The sequence below is a fragment of the Cavia porcellus genome, unplaced genomic scaffold, assembly GCF_034190915.1.
Source record: "Cavia porcellus strain 051 isolate PalLab524CR breed Dunkin Hartley unplaced genomic scaffold, mCavPor4.1 scaffold_1, whole genome shotgun sequence".
NCBI classification, from domain to species: Eukaryota; Metazoa; Chordata; class Mammalia; order Rodentia; family Caviidae; genus Cavia; species Cavia porcellus.
In genome coordinates, this window is record NW_026947484.1 from 183,013,725 (window position 1) to 183,033,210 (window position 19,486).

Here is a 19,486-nt window from a genome sequence, read left to right on the forward strand (position 1 = left end):
GATTCGGGGGCTCAAACATGGAGACATTGTGTTCCAGGAAGAAAGACAGGGGTACTTGTTCTTGGGTTAAGGGACACAAACAAGCCAGTGGCATTCATTGGTTGAGTGGAGGAAGACCAGCTGGGCGTGGGTTGGACATAAAAGGACCAGATCATACAGGGCCTTGCAGCTAAGGAACTGAAGGATACTGGTAGTCAGATTTTATTTTACATGCTAAACGAGTCCCTGAGGTGGATGGGCCATGGGCTTTTCTTGATATTGAGAGAATTTGAATGAGGAGAGTCCCAGGAAACAGTTATAATCATTATGTAAATATATACTGTTTTATGCTCTTCTTTTATTTAACATTGTTTGGTACATATATTCCCATATTTCCAAATAATCTTTATATTTACAATCATGATTCTTGATGCGTAGGCTGTGTTTGTTGGTTTTTTAAAAATATTTCAGAGAATAAATTGTTTAATGTTTTAAATTCTCTCTCTTTTTTATTTTAAAGAGAAAAAATAGTGAAATTTCAAAATGCGGTAATTAGTTACAATGGTTCATGCATTGTGTATTGTTATCTTTAAATTACTCAGAGTACAAGATGTCTACGTTTTTTTTTCTTTTTCTTTTTTATCGGTACCGGGGATCGAATTCACTACCGCCTGCTTGCAAGGCAGGTGCTTATGCCGCTGAGCTAAATCCCCAGCCCCAAGATGTCTATGTTTAATTGTTCAAACAATATTAGCAAAGATCTTTCTTTTCAGTGAGCTAAGAGAAATTAGTAGTATAACTATCTAAGATGGTGGTTTTGAGAATACTTTTGTGTGTGTGTGTATGGTGCTGGGGATTGAACCCAGGGCCTTGCACTGAGCTACAATCTCTGTCTAATCTGAGATAGGGTCTCACTCAGTCGCTTAATTGCTCAGGCTGGACTTGATTTTGTGATCCTCCTGTCTCAGCCTCCTAGAATGCTTGAGATTGCAGGCACATGCCATCACACCTGTCTTGAAAGTATTTATACCTATTACATCTCAAATTTCATAGTAATTCAGAGCAGTATTACAATATCTGTTTTACAAGTGAAGACAATACTCTTAATAAATTAGTAAGATTAGTGGCTGGCATTTTGGGGTCTAAATCTGCCATGGGCTAATACCCTGGACATTCTGGATAGCTTTACAGTAAATCAAGATTTTTATTTTTTAAATTCAACTCTATTGCCAACATTTAGTTTACTCTCAGTGTTTTCTGGTACAAATAAATTACTCTAAAGATTTTATACACGAAGTCTTTTCTTCCTTTAATGTTAGTTTTTTAGGCCAAAACCTCATGAATAGGATTACTAGGCCAAAGGGAATTGACCCTTGAGGTTTATGTCATATGTCCTTCAAAAGGGAACTAATTTAAAAAGCTATTATCAATGTGTCAGGCTCTACAGTTCAAGAAAATCATACTGCTTTTTTATTTTCTTCCTCTAGCATTTGTGTGATTTGGTTTTTAAGATTTCTCTTTAATTTTTCCAAATCTGTTTGAAATATATATATGGTGTTAGGAGTGGGTTGAAATTAATTTTTTTGGTTCATATAATATCATCCTAGTAGCTTTTGTTAAGCAGTAATTTCTTATCAAGTTGTTTTTGGGACTTTATATCATTTGTCTGTGCAGGAGCCTATTTTGAACTTACCCGTGTGGCTGTTTGATGGGTTTGTGTTACCTTGGTGTTGATTCTGCTCAGGGTCTACTGTTCGATGAATATTCTATTACCTGAGAATGTTCATTGTCCCATACTTCTCTCTTAGTCTCTCAGAATATTCTTTGGTATTTTCATCTATTTAATTTCTAGTGAATATTAATACTTTATGAAGTTCTCCAGATGTCTCTGACTACTTTAGGTCAAATTTTAAATCTGTAAATTAGCTTTGGAAATTTGGACGTTAAATGTTCCTGTCAAGAAGCATGGCTTAGCTCTTATTAATTCCGGTCTTCCTTTGTTTATCTTACTAATGTTCTGTGATTTCTTTTGTAAAAAGAATCACATATTTGATCTAAATTAGTAATACCTGAATTTTCTGTTTGTGAGTCTGTTCTAACTGTGAATAGTATTTCTCTGTTTGCCCTACATTATATTAATTTATCTGGTTATCACTGGTCAATAGCAGTGGTGTTATTTAGGATATTTTATCCTGGCTCTGATGAACTTATGTTTTCAGTTGAAAAGTTTGCAGCTTTTTCATTAGTTTTATTCTTCTAGATTTAGGATCATGCTGTAAACTGAAAAGATATTTTCATTTTGACGTTTATTCTTTGTGCTTCTTTTTTCATGCCCTCTTAAAATTTCAAACATCTGCAGTTCAGTACTAAGAAACAATGATTCATTTTTTCAGCATGAGCTCTTTTTTTGTTGTTTACCATTGTTCAGAGGACCCTTGCACAAGGTTAAACTTTATTCATGGGACCTCTGTGTTCTTTAAGCATATCCTATTCCTTGCCTCAACCTTGAACTAATATAAATAAATCTTGAGAATTTAAGTCCACCTTGATTGTGTACTTAGGCTCGACAGCTAAATGTGATCACAGTGTAGATTGTGGTACATAATCTTGTACAACCAGCAGTGAAAGTTAGGCTTGAATACTTAGGTGGGCAGTAGATTTCTGTAAAGTGTAAGATTTTAACTCACTTCTGAATGGTGACTCAAAAATGATTTGATGTACATTGAATAGTACAGTAATGATAGCAACCATGATGAGCTAGGTTCTATTCTAAGCCTTTGCCTTTTACATGAAGTAATATTTAATTCTCCCAATAATATGTATATAATGTTTCAACAAGTGTGTAACTTCATGTGTATAATTTTTGATATTTTCGATTTATTTCCCTAGGATGAGTTCCAGGAATATTATTTGGTCAAAGGGAATAAACAGGACTCTTGAATACATATTGCCAAACTGTTTCCCCAAAAGCCGAAGTTGTTTTCATCTTCATTATCTTACAAACTTCGGTTCATTCTCTTACCCAACAAACATGTTCTGAGCCCTTGTGTGGCAGGCTCAGTGAGAAGAAAGAGGCCCTGGGGGAGATGCTCCTATGTAAACAGGGTCCTTCCTGTGCCAAGTGCGATAAAGGGCTGGAGAACCTGGGGACCCAGAGACAGCTTCCGTTGCAGCTGGTAGAGAAATTTATTTTCCTAGTAGAACATTGCTATGTTCTTTGGCAGAAAAGAAACGACTCCCCCCTTGACCGGATTGAGATGATTGACTATTAAAAGTTGTATGTATCTAAGGGATATGATGTAATATTTTGGTATGTATCAGCTTAAAAATGGATGTGAAATAAAGACTGTGAGAGGAAAAAGAAAAGGGACTGAATGACTGTCACCTGCAAGTTTGGAGACTTCAGTCAGTATGTGATGCTTCCCAGGGAGTGAGACCAGCCCCATTGTGGGATGTGGGGACCCCACGCTCAGGGAACCTTTACTTTCAGGGAGGGATTCACTTGTCTTTTCTTCTTTCTTGATGTGCCATCTTCACAAACTATAGTTTGACAGTTTTTTTTAAATTACATGCTTCTTATAGAGAATTTAGAAAACAAAGTATTTTTAAAAAGCCATCTATGTTCTTATGACCCAGAACATCCATAGTTTTTATCTTGTTTTACCCCCTTCCAAAAAGAGATTTAAAAATGAGTTTTATGTGGAACCGTACCAAAAGCCTTGGGAAATTAAAAGCTAGTCATTTAAAATAGCAAAAATCAAACAAATAATAAACAGAACAAAGCAAAAAATCCTCAAACACTCTGAAATACAAACAATAGCAGAGGGTTAAATTATGAGCTTGTCATGGGGTAGAATTTCAAGTGGTTATTAAAAGCCATATTTTAAGAGAATGTTTTCTGCAATGGAAAATGCTCCCAGTGTGATGAAACAGAATAGGAACGGGTGACTAGGAGGGCTCAGGGAGATGCAGTGGGAGGAGGAAGGTGCTCAGGGTATTGGGGAAGCCCACATGCAGGACTGCTGACTCACTAATATTTTAGTGCAGGACAGTATGCCTGGCTGGGTTTTGAAGACCGAGTAGAAGGAAGGCATCTTCTTGATTTAAGGAAGGCCCAGAGGTAGAGAATGGTATGTTACAAGGGAGATTGGGATTAATTCAATGTTACTAAAGCTCAGTGAGTGGTGAGATAGGTTGGAGAAATTGCCCGATTGTTACAGTGAATTTTCTGTGCATTTCCCAGAGCCCAGTAGTATTGGGCACTATGTTGCATTTTAAATTCACACTACTTTGTCTTTTTTCCTACTCAGTGTCAGCTGTTGCTAGAAGTGGCCTGGCCTCTATTTATCTTCCTGATTTTGACCTCTGTTCGGCTGAGCTACCCACCCTACGAACAACATGAATGTGAGTATCTGGGGACCATACCTGAGTTTCACGGCTGCTAGGTGAAATCCAGGCAGTGAACATAGGCTAAATTTACTTTTTCCAAAGATGCTTTCTTTGGCAAATACCCACATACAGCTTGGAACAGAAAATCTAGTTTTCTAATTTTTTGATGAGGAGACTATATGCAGTTCTAGTGAGTGGTGATAATAGTTGACATCTGTTTCACACAATTTAAATCATGAAAGTAATTTACTGAGAGTTCAGAAACCCTCTTAAGACAGTGGTTTAGCATCATATCATCTGCTCGCTGCTCTCTTTTCATATGCATTGTGTCTTAAACACACAGTTGAAAATCATGAAACATGTTAATCTGCATTTGTGTAGAACATCTCAGTTGGATTAACGTATTTCATTTGATTCTCATAAAAACCTTGTAGACTGTTATTATCATTTACATTAATTTTTTGGTAAGTACGTTGGTGCTAATATAAGTTCAGCGACTAGACAATGGTCCCACCATATCTTGTAAGGATAGATATACAATGAAACACAAGTTATCGCCTCTCAGTTATGTGTTGTGAAGATGGCCTTTACAGTGAGGATGGGAAATATCATAGTGACTAAGAACACAAGATTATCTGGGTTTGAATGTGGGTGTCAGCACTGACTGAGCATACCACTTGGGCAAGTGACTTTGGCATGTTTTAAAAAAGGGAATGGTAATACCTTGTATTCTTTCACCAGTGTTATCACCCTACCATCATAAGCTTTTATGGATGGGTTTGATGGGTTAATAACTTCAGATTTGTTCAAATCTAAAGGATCACCACATTTGAGGGAGTTTCAGCTAGGACCTCAGCTTCACTTAAATTTTCTTACCACTTATCAGCTCCACCCACAGCCCCATCAGATCCATAGGCTTACAGGATTTTGTCCTAAGAAAGCCACTGGGCTAAGGTACTTTGTAATCATGTGTCTTGGTCTGGTCCCAGCTCTCACAGCACATAGCAGCTTGACTTACATACTAATTTGCTAATATATATCATACGTATTCAAGTTAAACACACAAAACTTCACAGACATTCTTCCAGATATGATTTTCTGATTTCATCAAAACAGGAAGGTGCACATAATTAAATCTATCTTCAGTTTATGGCTCTGTGAGTTAGTTGTGATTTCTCTTTTGGAATCTCAAAGAGTTTTTGTTGATTGATTAGCAAGCTCATATTCAGTTTTACTTAAGCACTAACCTGAGCCCTGTAGAAGTATATGTTTCACAGCATACTCAACTCTCTCTTTCCTAGATTATTCTTTTTCTGGAATGAGTGCAAGTAGACAAGGTGATGTGATGGAGGTAGCACAGAGCGGTTTGTTTGCTGGCTCTGTGGTTGTGATATTGGGCGAGTTGACTCTTATATCCTTCAGATGCCAGAATTTAGATTTCCAGAAGCGCTATGAAATTTTTGTACCTATGGAAAGCAAATAAAACTTTTAGCATCGGTGTACTTTTTGCATATTTACCTCCTTCTCAGTCAGAAGGGCAAAGTTGAAAGCTAAGGTGAAATTTGCAGAGCGGTCTTGTTCTGGGAACAAAGCACTAGTGTAAAATTCTTTCCCCATAAATGTTACCCAGTTCAACCTAGAGTTGTCAAAAGACTTCCCTGGGTAGTTTCTGAGAATCGCTTAGGTGTCTGATTGCCATGTCTTACACTCAGTGCTTAATCTTCAACCTGCTTGTGCTTGCAAGTAGGTGGGGATACAACATACTAGTCTCTATGAAAGGTCTTTGCTTCCCCCACTGATGGACAGCCTGAAGTACCTTCACCATTGCTACGCTATGCTGCTCGGAATTGCATTTCCCTGTCTGTAGTGCCAGTGTTTCTGGGAAATGAAAGAAGAGAATCCCTTGGTCCTTGGAGTATTTGGTTGGGTTACCTAAATCTCATCTGAATGAGGAGCGGCTGACTTAGGCTAGGGCCCTTGTTTGGCTTTCCTTGAACTATTAACAGAAAGATTAAAAGGTTAACTGAGTAAATGTTCAACAGGCCAGAGTCCCTTTAGAGTGACCATGGGGATTAGATCTTGTCCCATCTTTGCTTTGGGTATTGTCTCTCTGGTTGGAGTGCAGGTAGATGAAAAAGATAGAAGAGTCCCAATACGGATGTGTGAGTTGCAGCACAGTCTGGCTTTGGGTTAATTTCTGAGGAGGCTCTTAGCGCATTTGCTTGAAGTTAAAAGAATGAATGAAACAAGGTTCTTACTCTGAAGGTGGTAGCTGTGAGACAAGGAGAGAATGACAGTTCTGGCTGGACAGCAGAGGAAGTACTAGTAGGCTCACCACCACAGTGCCTCAGACATAACTGGGTATGGTGGTGCCTGCCAGTAATCCCAGCACTCGGGCACCTGAGGTAGGAAGATTGCTGTGTGTTCAAGCCCTGCCTAAACTACATGGTGAGACTCTGTCTCTAAAAACAAACAAACAAACAAACAAACATCCTCAAAAATAGGTCCATTCATTGAGCTTTTATTCTGTGCTAGGCACCCTACAAAAGTATTTTGCTGGTAAAAGCTCGTGTAGTATTTATACCATGCATTTGTACCACCTCTTTACAGTTGTGAAAGCTAAAGTTTAGGAGATTGGTCCGTTATGTGGCCAAAGTTGCTTTTTAGCAAGTTGCATTGACTTCATGTGAATCCCAGTTGATCCAACCCCCAAAGTCTGTGAAGCTGTAAGTTCTTTACCACCCAGAGTTGTAGCACCAAATGGTTGTCAGCTTTTGTGAGTCACAAATAACCCTGAGAAGATGATGAAAGCTGGAACTGTGGCCTTTCTGTGCAGAGCTGAACAGACCCTCAGGTTAGGAGCCCCAGGGCACATTTATCTTGATCTCTTAAGCAGCGCTCATGGATGACTGCCACAAACCAACCTGTGCTTTGGAAGAACTGGCGCTAACCTGATAGTGCCCCACTGTCCTGTTTGTGAAAGGTCCCATAATGGAGAAAAGGGTGAAGGTTAAGAGGGTGACTTAGTGGATGATACCTCATTTTTCTGATGAGTGACAAAGCAATTGTAACTCCACAGATGACATCTGAACCCAAGGGAGCATGTTTTGGAGGTGCCCTTGAAGGAGGTGCCTTTGAGTTGGCAGAGGAGGCAAAACTAACACAATTGGTAAACTAGCAGAGTCCCAGAGGGAAAGAACTGGATTATAAAGGAGGGTGCAGACATAAGAAAGGGACTTGGATTTGGGATCATAGAGATGTAAACTCTATTCTAATCACTCCCACTGGCTCCCTCAGTGTTCTTCACTGGCCGCCTTAACCTGGTGTAGTTTCTTCTTGGAATGTGCAGGAATTGGATCAGAATGTCCCCAAGGCTCCTCTTTGTGGCTGACAGGTGAGGCTGGTGGTGTAAAGTCAACCAAGCCCTTGCTGTATTTAGGCCTAATCCACTGTCTTGTTAGCCTGATCTACCCCCACTTACCACTTCTCCAAGATTAGTGTCATGAACTCCACTGTACAGATGATGCCTTGCAGGTTAAGAACCACTATCTCATGCCTAGTTTCCAACTCAGAGTCAGGTAAGTCCAGAGAAGTAAATCTCTGGGATCTGGAGCATGAGAGATCAGTTGGAGAAAGCATTATGTTGGTGAAATCTCAAAATCATTTTAGAGAGGTAATGTTTCTTGCTGTGTTTTTTTTCCTCTCAATCTCAACAGGCCACTTTCCGAACAAAGCCTTGCCCTCTGCAGGAACGCTTCCTTGGGTTCAGGGGATCGTCTGTAATGCCAACAACCCCTGTTTCCGTTACCCAACTCCTGGTGAGGCTCCTGGAGTTGTTGGAAACTTTAACAAATCCATGTAAGTACCAAATCAGGGTTTCTTTCGCCAAGGAATAGTTAATACTTATCCATGCCTTCTTGGAAAGTTTTGTCCTGAAAAGTCTTCAGGATGAAGGAAGAGAGAATTGCTACAGGATTTAAGGATGTGGGATGTTATTTTTGATGCATTTTAGGAGTAACAATGATAGGTAGCCAAAAGCTGTTTCGCTAGAAGCTGCTTCTCCAAAAACTAGGTAATAAGGGAAGGGAGGCACAAGACAGTGCCTGATAATCAGTCTACTCATTCAGTGAGCATTTACAACACATCAGAAATGGGGGAAGCGAGTACTCAGACTGGGATCTGGGTAGCACAAGGACAGGCACCCCTCAGGGTGCATATGGCCCAGCCTGAGAGTGTCTGTCCTCTTCTCTCAGGTCACTGCCCTTACCCTGTCAGGCATCAACGCCAGCCCCATGTGCAGGTTCTTTTTTCCCAGGTTGGGGGCTCCTCAGGAGCTGTTGTAATGCTAGCTCTTAGCTTTGATGTTAAACCTAAGTAGGGGCTTTTTCAAGTTCTGCCAAATGAGACATTGAAGAGTCTTTAAGGGCACGGAATCATGCCAAGCAGGATCTGCTTCAAGATAATTCTGAGGGTGTGCAACTGAGGCAGGCAGGGCTATCGTGTGAAGTTCATGGACTATAAACTTTGGAGCCTTCAGGGGCCTTTTCTTCCATCCAAAAATATTATGAATTGCATTTTATGACTGTGTTGGTATAAAGATGAAAATAATCCATGGCAGATTCATTACTATATATGCATGCTTATGAGATTTATTTTTAACTCTGAGTTTTTAAAAGGTGAAAATGTTTGCATGGGCTTTTGAAATACCTTGGGTTCAAAGCACTGGCACATTGTACCTCAGTAAATAAGTCTGCTGTGTGTGTGTGTGTGTGTGTGTGTGTGTGTGTGTGTGTGTGTTAGACTGGGTTTGGAGGGCCATTCAAGGACCCACAGGAAAGGCATTTGAGGCAAAGATGAGGCGTGGATGGCGGGGTGGGGTAATAGGTTCTCAGTGAGAATGGACAATGGGCACAGGAGGAGCAGCCAGTGGAGGGCTAGGAAACCAGGCTTGGGCAGTCACTGTCTCAAAGTGAGAGAAGCAGCTGACCTAACCAGAGCTTTTCTCCTTTCTTTGCACCCTTTACAGTGTGTCTCGCCTGTTCTCAGATGCTCGGAGACTTCTTTTATACAGTCAGAGAGACACCAGCATGAAGGATATACACAAAGTTCTGAGGACATTAAAGCAGATTGAGAATTCAAGCCCAAGTAAGCAAAAACCCTCTGTGTATGCATTTGGAATTGGATGGACACCCTGGGCTGGGGTCTGGTTTTCTTTGGCTCTTCCCTAAAGGAAGCCCATGAATTTCTGGACAGTAGGGTTTATCTGAAGGAGGCATTGAGAACAGATATCCTAGAAAACCCCAGTACCACAGGATTGGCTTTCTCTGGGGTGATAGGAATGGCCCAGGCTTGGTGTGAGGGCTCCAAGTGAGGGACAGCTAGGGGTCGAGATTTTGTTAGCTCTGTGTTTTGAATTGATCATATAGTTGACAGGTTTATAGAAAGAGGATACTTCCGTGTATATAAGAACAATTAAAGTTGTAATATGGGCAGCAAGTGAAATTTAAGCGTTTATATTGAAAAGGAAAATATCATTTGATTTAGCCTGATAGACATTTGAGCTCTGATCTTTAAAAATAAAACCCGCTTCTGATCTGCTGAGTGCCCAGGCAACTTATTGCATGACATGGGGAAATGTCTGAGGAGCAGGCAGTTTGCTGACTGAAGCACTGCCTGCAGAAGTCACAGCATAACTTCCCAGACAGTGGCCAGCCAAGGGACAGAGGCCGGAGGGAGTAATCTGCCAGGTGCAGGCAAGGATGGCGTGCATAGCCTGGAGAATTTAGGAGCAATAACGAAGCCTGTATAAGTCAGTCTGCTTTTCATTATCACCATGTGCTGGTGGCTCTGAGCCATGTCGGAACTGAATCACTGTCTCCTATCACAGACCAATTGCTGCTGTTGCCCCAGGGAAGTACTCAGTTTGAGGATGGAACGCAGTGAGCTGGTGTTTGCTGAATGGTCTCCCAATTTGTAATTCATTTGGCAAAAGAAGCAATGGTACAAGGTGCTAGCATTTAAACCAAGCTTAGATTGGAGCTTTTTCTTAGAACTCTACCTTCCTTGGACCAGAAAGAAGTCAGTGGACAGTGTGGGACTTGATGACAAAGGGAATCAAAACCATTTTGGGGTTGGTACCGAAGAGATGTCGCTTCACAGCAGGGAGGTGTGGTTGTGCTTGTGCTTAGGCTCCTGTGTTAGGTGTGAGGAGCTCTTGGCTGAGCTGTTTTTAACTGACTGGGGACATGAGTTAAGGTAGGGAAGAGGTCATTCCTGTTCATGGCTTTGCAGAGAGGAGGTCTTGTCTGATTTTGATCATGTTGTGTCAAGGTCAAGTCACCCAGTATGTCCTCCTTTTGACTTTGCAGTGAGTCCTTAAACTCCTGTCATCTTTCCTTGCTTGGCTTGTAACACAAATGTATGCCTCAGTTCTAGAAGGAGATGTACAAAAATTCTCCATCTCTCTAGAGGAAGTCAGTAATATTTTGCTGGTTTCGAATAGCACTTTACATTTCAGAGAGATGCTGTGGCTCGGGTATGTCAGAGTTGATCCTTACTTCGAGACCTGTGTTTATCTGCTCTCAGACTTTCCCACAGGAGGAGAGGTGCCCTCCTGTACTCTCTCTCAGGGTGTGAAGGATCTGGGAGCTGGTCTGGTCCAGTGTTCTGCCTTTGGTCACCTTCTGTACTATGTACCACTCCATCCTCTCAAGGTAGCTCAGTTTGGGTATTGATAACTCTAGTTGCCACAGTAGTTACCACTGTCTTGTACCTTCTGGGGATTAAGCCCAATTCCATAACTCTTGAGAGTTTGAAAACAGCCCCTCCCTTCCCAGAGTCTTTGATTTTTCCTAAGCTAAATTTCTTTTCTTTCTGTGCCAGAATACATTTCCTCCCAGATTTCTGCCTTTCATCTGGTTGTGCCTCAGTATGTTTATGTCATTCTTGAAGTTTATCAAAATTACAAAAGTGTTCTAGAGCAGACAGGAAGGGACCTTTGCTTCCTTTTCTCTGAGTACCATGCTTCTGTTCATGCAATCTGGGATTGCGTTAGGCTTCTTGGCATTCACGTCACTGTTGACTCACATTCCATGTGCACAATTACGGATTTTTAAGAAAATATACAGAATTGCAAGTTATTTGTTCTCCTTTTCTTAATTGGGCCATTAGGATTTTTGAACTAGTAGGAAAATATCTTTTTCCTAATTTACCATTTTAGGTTCCCTATGCCATCTTACCTACCAGATCTAGTTTGGACTCTTAATTTTGCCATGGGTTACATCTACTGCTTCTTGTTTCATGTCATCTGGGAAATTGATGAATAACTTTTATGTTTCTTGTCCAAGTCTTTGATAATTGGGAGAGCTAGACTTGAGACTTGGGTCAGTCTGCCAGAGACTGTCCCTCGTTGGACGTTATGCCTTGAGATGTTAAGAGTTCCCAGCCATGGTTCTAGATGCTGGGACATCAGTGGTGTACAAAACAATTGGAAACTTCTGTTCTTAAGAATAACTGGATCTTCAAAGGAGAGGTCAATTCCTGGAGTTTGCACAACTATGGGAAGGATATTCTGGGAATTGAATATAGCCAAACCCTCGCTGCCCCACACAGTGTACTATTGTACTGTTTTAATAATCTTCCAGTTGGAAAGACCTCCCTCAGTTTTGAGAGATCAGCTGTAGAAAAAATTCTAAATATCCATGAAGCCATCCTAATTAGGAGCCAAGGAGGAAGCTATAAAGATGATTTACTCATTTTTTGAATCACTGCAACTCTGTAGACATTTTGTTGTTTTGACATTTTCTGGTTACCAAACCAGAGTATAAAGCCACAAATTGAGTGGTCGCTAAATTAATGTTTGGGAGTCCTCATGAGATGCATTCCTCATAGATTTTGTTATGCCTGCAACTTGAAGGAAGCAAATATTGGACAAATTCTCAGAAACTATAGAAAGAGTAACATATGTCGATTCTGAGCCTGTGAGATGCAGACTGACAAAGATAACTGTTACTTTGAGTGAGTTTTTTGTGACATCTGAGATGATTTCAAGCAGCACATGGATGACAACATTTAATTTTTACCCACGTCTAATTGCAATTTCATGGATATTATAGATTAAAGGGATAGAAACAGAAAAATATAACCAAAGTAAATTTAAAGAATGCATCTTTTTATGTGAATACGGTAAACTGTTTCAGAGTGATTTGTAAATGACTGAAGGTAGGAAAATGCTAGTATTTTATAAGGAAGTTTTAAGCCCTGTGTTGATTGTTTTGGCAACAATTTCAGGCTCTAGCCCTCGTTATAAGTGAACCTTAGACAAGTTTGATTCTTCTTGGCCTTCTATTTATCTGAAATACGGAAATTAGCTGTTCTGTGGGTCACTGAGCATTAATGAAATGACTTCTGGGAATGTTTGGTAGGGAACTTCTAGGACATAGCTGACATAAAATAAGTCAGAGTTGCTTTACTTCCCCTACTGTTCCTGGCTGTTTGGCATTTGCTAGTTTGTTCCCCTTCTGTGGGCTTCAAGTTACCTTCCCTTAAGATGTGGCGAGAAATCTTGAAGATGCCTGGGACTGACTGGTGGTGTGGACTGTCCACTAGACTGGAGCCCTTAGAAGAGGACTGGGTCTCGTTCATGGTTCTGTCCCAAGCATGAACACAATAGAAGGCACATGGCGGGCAATCCGTGCATCTTTCCAGGATGAAGGGGAGAGAAATTGAAATACTTGCTCTTTCTCCTTCACATAGTATTATAAGGGTCAAGTGAAAGTGCTTTGAGAAGTAAAAAATTCCAACGCATGTAATTGTGGAGTTCATTCCTTGTACTAATGACAGAATTTCTAAAGACAATTGTGGCTTTCTTCTGCCAAGTTTTGATTTCCAGAACTTCATTGGAAGGGCTGCCCTGAAGTCTGAGACACAAAGAACATTTACTGGGAAGCTAAAGAAATGCCCCCTTGCAGGACCTTTGGGGAATCTTAGGAATGAGTTCACACAGTGCTATTTTTCATAAAATCTGCCAAGTAGACTTTAAAAACGTACTCTTTTTCTTGAAGGTACCTAGTGTTACACCTCGTAGATCTGCATATGCTTCTGCCAGGGCACTGGACACTGGGAAGGAAGAGGAGCTGCCCCTTTCCCAGCCTCCACCCTGGCCCTGAGCTGTTCTTCAGCCTCTTTCCTCTCTCCAAGTCACTTACTTTCCCTGGGCCTTGCTTTGAGTGACCCGTTTTAGTGGGATGAGGAGCAGACTAGCCTAAGCTAGGGCCCTTTAGTGTGTTAGCGCTGCCCAGAATCAGGACTGTGCTGGAGAAGGAGATATTCTTTTGTTATGTGTGTGTTTTCACTTTTTTACTGCTTATTTCTTTTGCTGCTACTAAGATGCATTCTTTAGTGATAACTGATGGGCCTGTTACCCTTTTCCCTGCTGAGCATATTTGCTCAGGCAACCACTTTGTCCCAATGTTTGCTCCCATCGCTGCAGGTCCTTCTTCAGTGGTTAGCTCTGCAGAGTAGGTAGCTGCAGAGGGGCTTCCTACTTGACTGGTAGTTGAAAAGTGGCGCTGTGTCTCTTGCCCTTCTGGGGTAGACCATCCTCATAGACCTTCTAGGAAGTTACTTAGCTCTAACTGCCCCCTCATTTTCACAGGTAGTCTTTTGGCCAATACTGCAACCCTTGTGAGAGTTCTCCAAGTTTCATTGCTTATGCTGGTCTGGGAACACTTTCTAGGCTTGTGTGGGTCCAATGGAAGTTCATCTTTTCCAGTGATGGCATGACCCAGGCAGTATGGAGGAGGCTGTGGGCTCAGTGGTGTGGCTGGATGCCAGATGGTCACTCCACTCCCATGCCTGGAACTCAGCTCAGGCTCTCCAGGTGTCTGGCTGTGTCCCAGGTTATATCTACACTGACACTTTTTACTGCAGAAGTCCAGTTCATGCTTTCTGGGAAGATCAGAAATGATCTGCAGAAGATTGTTTTCTGGACCTTTAGTCTTTGGCCAGGAAGGATACATGGGACAGCCAAGGGGTAGCTTCCAAGCTCTACCTAGGACTAGCAAGTGACACATTTCTGGGAGTCAGGTACCCCTGGGTCAGGTGCATATCCCATGTCATTGAGAATAAGGATTGGAAGGGAAAGGACAGGGAGAGAGATCCAGGGCAGTGCTGCATGCATTCCCTATCCTGACATGGGTCTCAGGTTTCTGTATCCCTTCACCTACATTTTGAGTTGAATCAGTGGAGTGATTGTCATTGTCTATGTATTTGTGTTACAAGTCGGGTAAGTTTGGTCTTATAATGTGGCTTAGACCCAAGATTTTTGAGAGATTGTTTTTGCAGGACTTAGTAAAATGGTCATAGCTCTCTGGTCATGTTTTACTGAGACTTCCTAGTGTGGACTTGTGCTTGTAATTTGATCTTTGAAAGTCAACGCATGAACGCCAAGGGGCAAGGTAGTTGTGGTAATATGACAAGATAGTTGGCAGTTGCGGGGATTTGAGGGGAAAAGTATTTAATCAGCATTTTGGAAATATCTCCTGGGAAGTACAATGTAGTGTCGAGAAACAGACTTGGCAGCTAAGTTTGGGTTAAAATCTTGGTTCTGTTATTTACTAGCTATGTGCCCTTGGATAATCCTATAACATCTCTGTGCCTCAGTTTCCTCAAAATGGAATAATCTCCTTCAGGGGCAGTAGAGCAAGTAAACGAGGCAACAAAGTTAAAGCGCCTAGCGTAGTAAGTACCAGGCCTCTATTTCACTTTGGTGCATTTTCACAACTATTAAGGAATGTAGGGATTTTATTTTTTCTGTGTGCATGAAGCAGTCAAAGTTCAGGAAAGCTGAGTAACTTGCCTAACAAAGCACAGCTGGCTGGGTGCAGCAGTAAGACCAGAGCTGCAATTTTTTTGTTTGTTTGATGCTTTTGAGACGGCATCTTGCTGTGTAGTTCAGGTTGGCCTTGAAGCCATCCTCCTGCCTGAACCTCCAAATGCTGGGATTACATGTGTGCCACCACACCTATCATGTTTTTTTTAAGAGACGCATTTGTTAAAGGTAGATACAGGATGCACTCGTCGCTGGCATGAGCAGCTGAAATGAGAGGTGGGAGAGGGTTTCTGAGAGAAATGGCAAACTTCCTTTTTCTTTCAGGCTTTATGGGTAACAGGGATGGGTGTTTCCTGAGAGAGTCTACACAGAATATCCTGTGATTCACAGTCATGTCTGTGTTGCCTGGAGGCCCTCATCCCATTGGGACAGGCACTCCAGTTGAGACCACAGCCCCAAACTTTGTTTTGTGTTCTTGCTGTACCCCTGCGTGTCATCTTACAGGGACATCTGGTGGGTGTCCCCAAAATGTCACCAATATGGAAACTCCTTGAAATCTTCGGATAGTTGTAGTTAATGGTGTGGGAGTGCTGGTTAAAATTTTGATTTGGAGTCTCGAGTTTTGAGTTTTAAATCTTTTCTCCTACTATGAGAAAGTTTTCTCAGACCTGGGTCTAGGGCCCAGGTCTTTGATTTCCATCCAGGGCAGAGGGCTGGCCCCCGCCGGGCTGTAAGCAGGGCGATGCAACACTTCACTAATGTTGAAATATTGCCTGCATTATATCAAATCAAAGGTCAGCTTTTACACAGACAAGAGTAGAGAACAATTGCATTCAATTACAGATCAGAATGTACTCCACAAATGTGAGACTACTTTAAAAAAATTTTGATTTAACATCAGAAACAATGTTACATGTCTCCCACTTTTCTGGTGTAAGATTTATTTACTCTTTGAGTGGTTAAAATGAAGTTCATTTTATTTCTCCTTGAAGTTTCTGATGTCTGGCCTTCCCATTGTTGTTGCACTGAAGCACAAAAATGGGCAGTCGGAGAGTGACTTTAACAAAGTTGTGCCAGGTAATGATGCCATTTTTCATTTTTAGTGAATTGTTATATTCAAGGCGAACAATAGCACTGGCAGGTTGGCATTATTACCCCTATTTGACTAATGCGGAAACTGAGGTTCTAACTTGTTCTGCCTGTTATTCAAGGTAATGGAATAACGTTGTAAATAGAATCCAGGTCTCTCTGACTATGAGCTCAACAACTTTCCATTGTACCGTGCTGCCATATTTCCTTTTTCCAACATTAGGAATGACGGGTGGCAGTTCCGGCTTCGGTGAAGTCTTTTTAGAGAGTAAAACAATTCATTTAATTGCTAACAAAGTGGAAGGAGCCAGAGCTTTGTAGTTAAGGTGTTTGGGTTCCTGTTTGTAATTTGTTTGTTCTGTGATCTTGAGCAAGGTATTAAGTTCTCAAGAGTTTCTTTTCAATTAAAAAAAAAGTGGGACTAATAATAGCTTTCTCATAAGCTTGTTCTAGAGATTCTGGAAAATAATACATATAATGTACCTGAGGTTCTGTTAATAAACATTGCCTTTTCATGCGTGCAAAGAACTACCATATTAGTAGTAAGTTTTATTAATCTTAGAGGTTACAAAACTAGGCTATTTACATATTATGAAGAGAATTTTATTAGTACATGTGTGTCGTATATAATGTGTACACTCCTTGCGAGAATTTGGTACACGTGATGCAGTACACTTTCATTCCTTTTTTCATGTTGTTTCCTTCCCCACCCTACCCCACCCACCATCTCTTGAATCCCTTGGTTTATTTTGTTGTTGTTTGTGCGTGTTTGTGGTGGGTGACATTTACATTCTTTGTATGGAGTTGGTGCAGACCACATCTCAGTTCCTTTCTTCATTCCCTGCATTAGGTATACCTAACAGGTCTTCCTGGAGAGAACATCACCTCAGTTCCTAACTAGGAAATTCATCTTCTTTCCAGTGTTTTGTTCCCAGATTTTTGGGGTCCCCTAGACTGATTCTCGTCCCATGCCACAATGTGACCGAAATGTCTAGTCCCATGTTTAGCCAAGTTACTAGCGAGACCTGCCTGCCTTAAACTCTTTTTCTCCCCTCTAGCTCTTCTTTTCTTTGCCCCTTGCATTTGATGCAGTCTTGCCTTGTGCCAGACTCTGTTTCTTTATCCTGTTTACCTCTTACCATCTTTTCACTTCTTCCCTCTTTTGGGGGTCCTCTCCCGTCTTTCTGCCCTCTGGTCTCAGCAGGTTCCGCACACAGAGTTCTCTCCTCAGCTGCTTTCTTCATGTTGACTCCTTGTTTCTTCCCCTTTTTATCTTGAGGTTCATAACTCATCTGGGCCGGTGTTACCACCTCAGCATTACTGTTCATTCCCTCCTGGGCTTTGATGCTAACCTAACCCTAGCCTGCCTGTGCCCACCACTTCCTGGCCTATACAACTGGTCACCCTTTCACTCTGGGGCCACAGACCCCACTGAAACCTTGTCACCATGCAAGTTCTCACCACCTGGCCTCAGTCTTTTTTCCAGAACCTGCCAGTAATCTCTTCTCTCTTGTTAGTAAGACATGCATATTGTCTTAGTCCATTTAGGCTGCCACAACAAAATACTTAAGACTAGGCAATTTTACACAATAGAAATTTATTGCTGTGAATGCTGGGAAAGTCCAAGATCCAGGTGCCACAGATTCAGGATCTGGCAAGGGCTGCCTTCTGCTTCCAAGATGGCACTGTGTTGCTGCATCCTCTGGATGAATAAAGCATTGTCACATGGCCCGTGGGACAGAGGGAAACAAACCCATCCCTTCCAGTCCTTACCCAGAAGGGCTTACTCTCATGACTGAATCGCTTCTTGAAAGCCCTACCTCTTAATATTATCACATTAGTGATTTCATTTCAACATAGGACTTTTAAAACATTCAAATCATTGCAGTTGTATTACTGGCTTCACTGGGAAGAGATAAGTGATGCCTCCTTCTACCCCTGACTTAGTGCGAACTGATTCTGGGGTAAAAAGAGCTGGAGGTTCACTGCTGTGCCCACCTACCCCTCTGCCCCTCTCCTCTCAGCAGGCAGGGGCAGGGACTCTGTCTTCATACCTCATCTCTTCAAGGCTCCTGCCTTCAGGGAGCATTGAGGTAATGTGTTCTTTCTGTGAACTACAACACAGCACCTTTAGAAGTTTGTTAAGCTAATGGACATTCATATGTGTGAAGTTCCTGAAGGAGTATGTGGCTCCTGAGGTTACTCTTCTGAAGCAAAGATACTGCCCACAGTGTTCAGGGTGCCTAACCATAGTCTGATTTTTCTCTTGGGAACAGTTCACATAACTGTTGTAAAGATCTTATTAACATTTATTTTGAACGTATTTAATTTTTGGCTTGTATTTTCTCTTGCATTATGTGTGAATCATTTTTCAGGGTACTTCACACACTGAACGTCATTAGTGTTTGTTTAACTGACACTTTTACGGGGACGGGGCGGGGTAGTCCTTCTTTTACAAAAGTTTCCAAGAGCCTGAGAGGTCACTTTCCCAAGACCATGGGAAATTCTGGAATTGAGATTTGAATGAGACTAACTAGACTCTAAAGGACCAGACCTGAGCCTTTTCGGGTATGTCTCCCTGTCCTTTAGGCGAGAGGGATGTGTCTGGGTTGGGAAGTCCAGGCCTGGATGACCAGCAGGGGAATCCTGAAGCCATGTGCACCCTGCACTGCTGGCCTGCTCTTACCTGCCCTAAGAGAACCCAGGGAACAGCCAGTCATACTGTCTTTCCCCTTCTCCCCAGCGTGGAACACCAAGTTCCCTTCAGAGAGCACCCACCCATCTGATCTGTTGAAGAAAGTAGCGGCCCAGCATTAGGAAAACAAACCAAGCCAAAAACAACAACAAAGAGTGTCTGTTTCAAACCCTTTTACAACAGAAATATATGTCAAGGTCACGTTTATAAGGCTGGGCAACCTTAAGCTAAGCAAAACCAGCAGTTAGGATTTCTTCCCCTTGACCTTCCACCCGGGCACTGGGCCATTGCCATTTGATGGGCCAGGTCTGGCAGATCCCTAACTGCCCACCCAAGGAATGGGGGTCCATGTAAGAAGAATGTGGAGGCCTGGGATGTTAAAGGGGCCTCTTTCTCTACTTCTCCTTTTCAAATTTGTCTCTTCTGCCCACTTTTCAACCTGCTGATGCCTGTGGGTTTTTTTCATGTTGAGCACAAGACTTGAAACCGGAGCCCGGGCCTGT

The 19,486-nt window shown here is 41.8% G+C and overlaps 1 protein-coding gene across 2 annotated transcripts in view; it reads left to right on the forward strand.

Moving 5' to 3' along the window:
• Positions 1-19,486, forward strand: part of Abca1 (ATP binding cassette subfamily A member 1) — a 128,837-nt gene that overhangs the window by 26,580 nt on the left and 82,771 nt on the right. For both annotated transcript variants that reach the window (XM_063224413.1, XM_063224412.1), the window contains exons 3-5: positions 4,290-4,383; positions 8,085-8,226; positions 9,395-9,513. In XM_063224413.1, the coding sequence (XP_063080483.1) occupies positions 4,290-4,383; positions 8,085-8,226; positions 9,395-9,513 (355 nt within the window). The remainder of the gene's footprint in view (positions 1-4,289; positions 4,384-8,084; positions 8,227-9,394; positions 9,514-19,486) is intronic.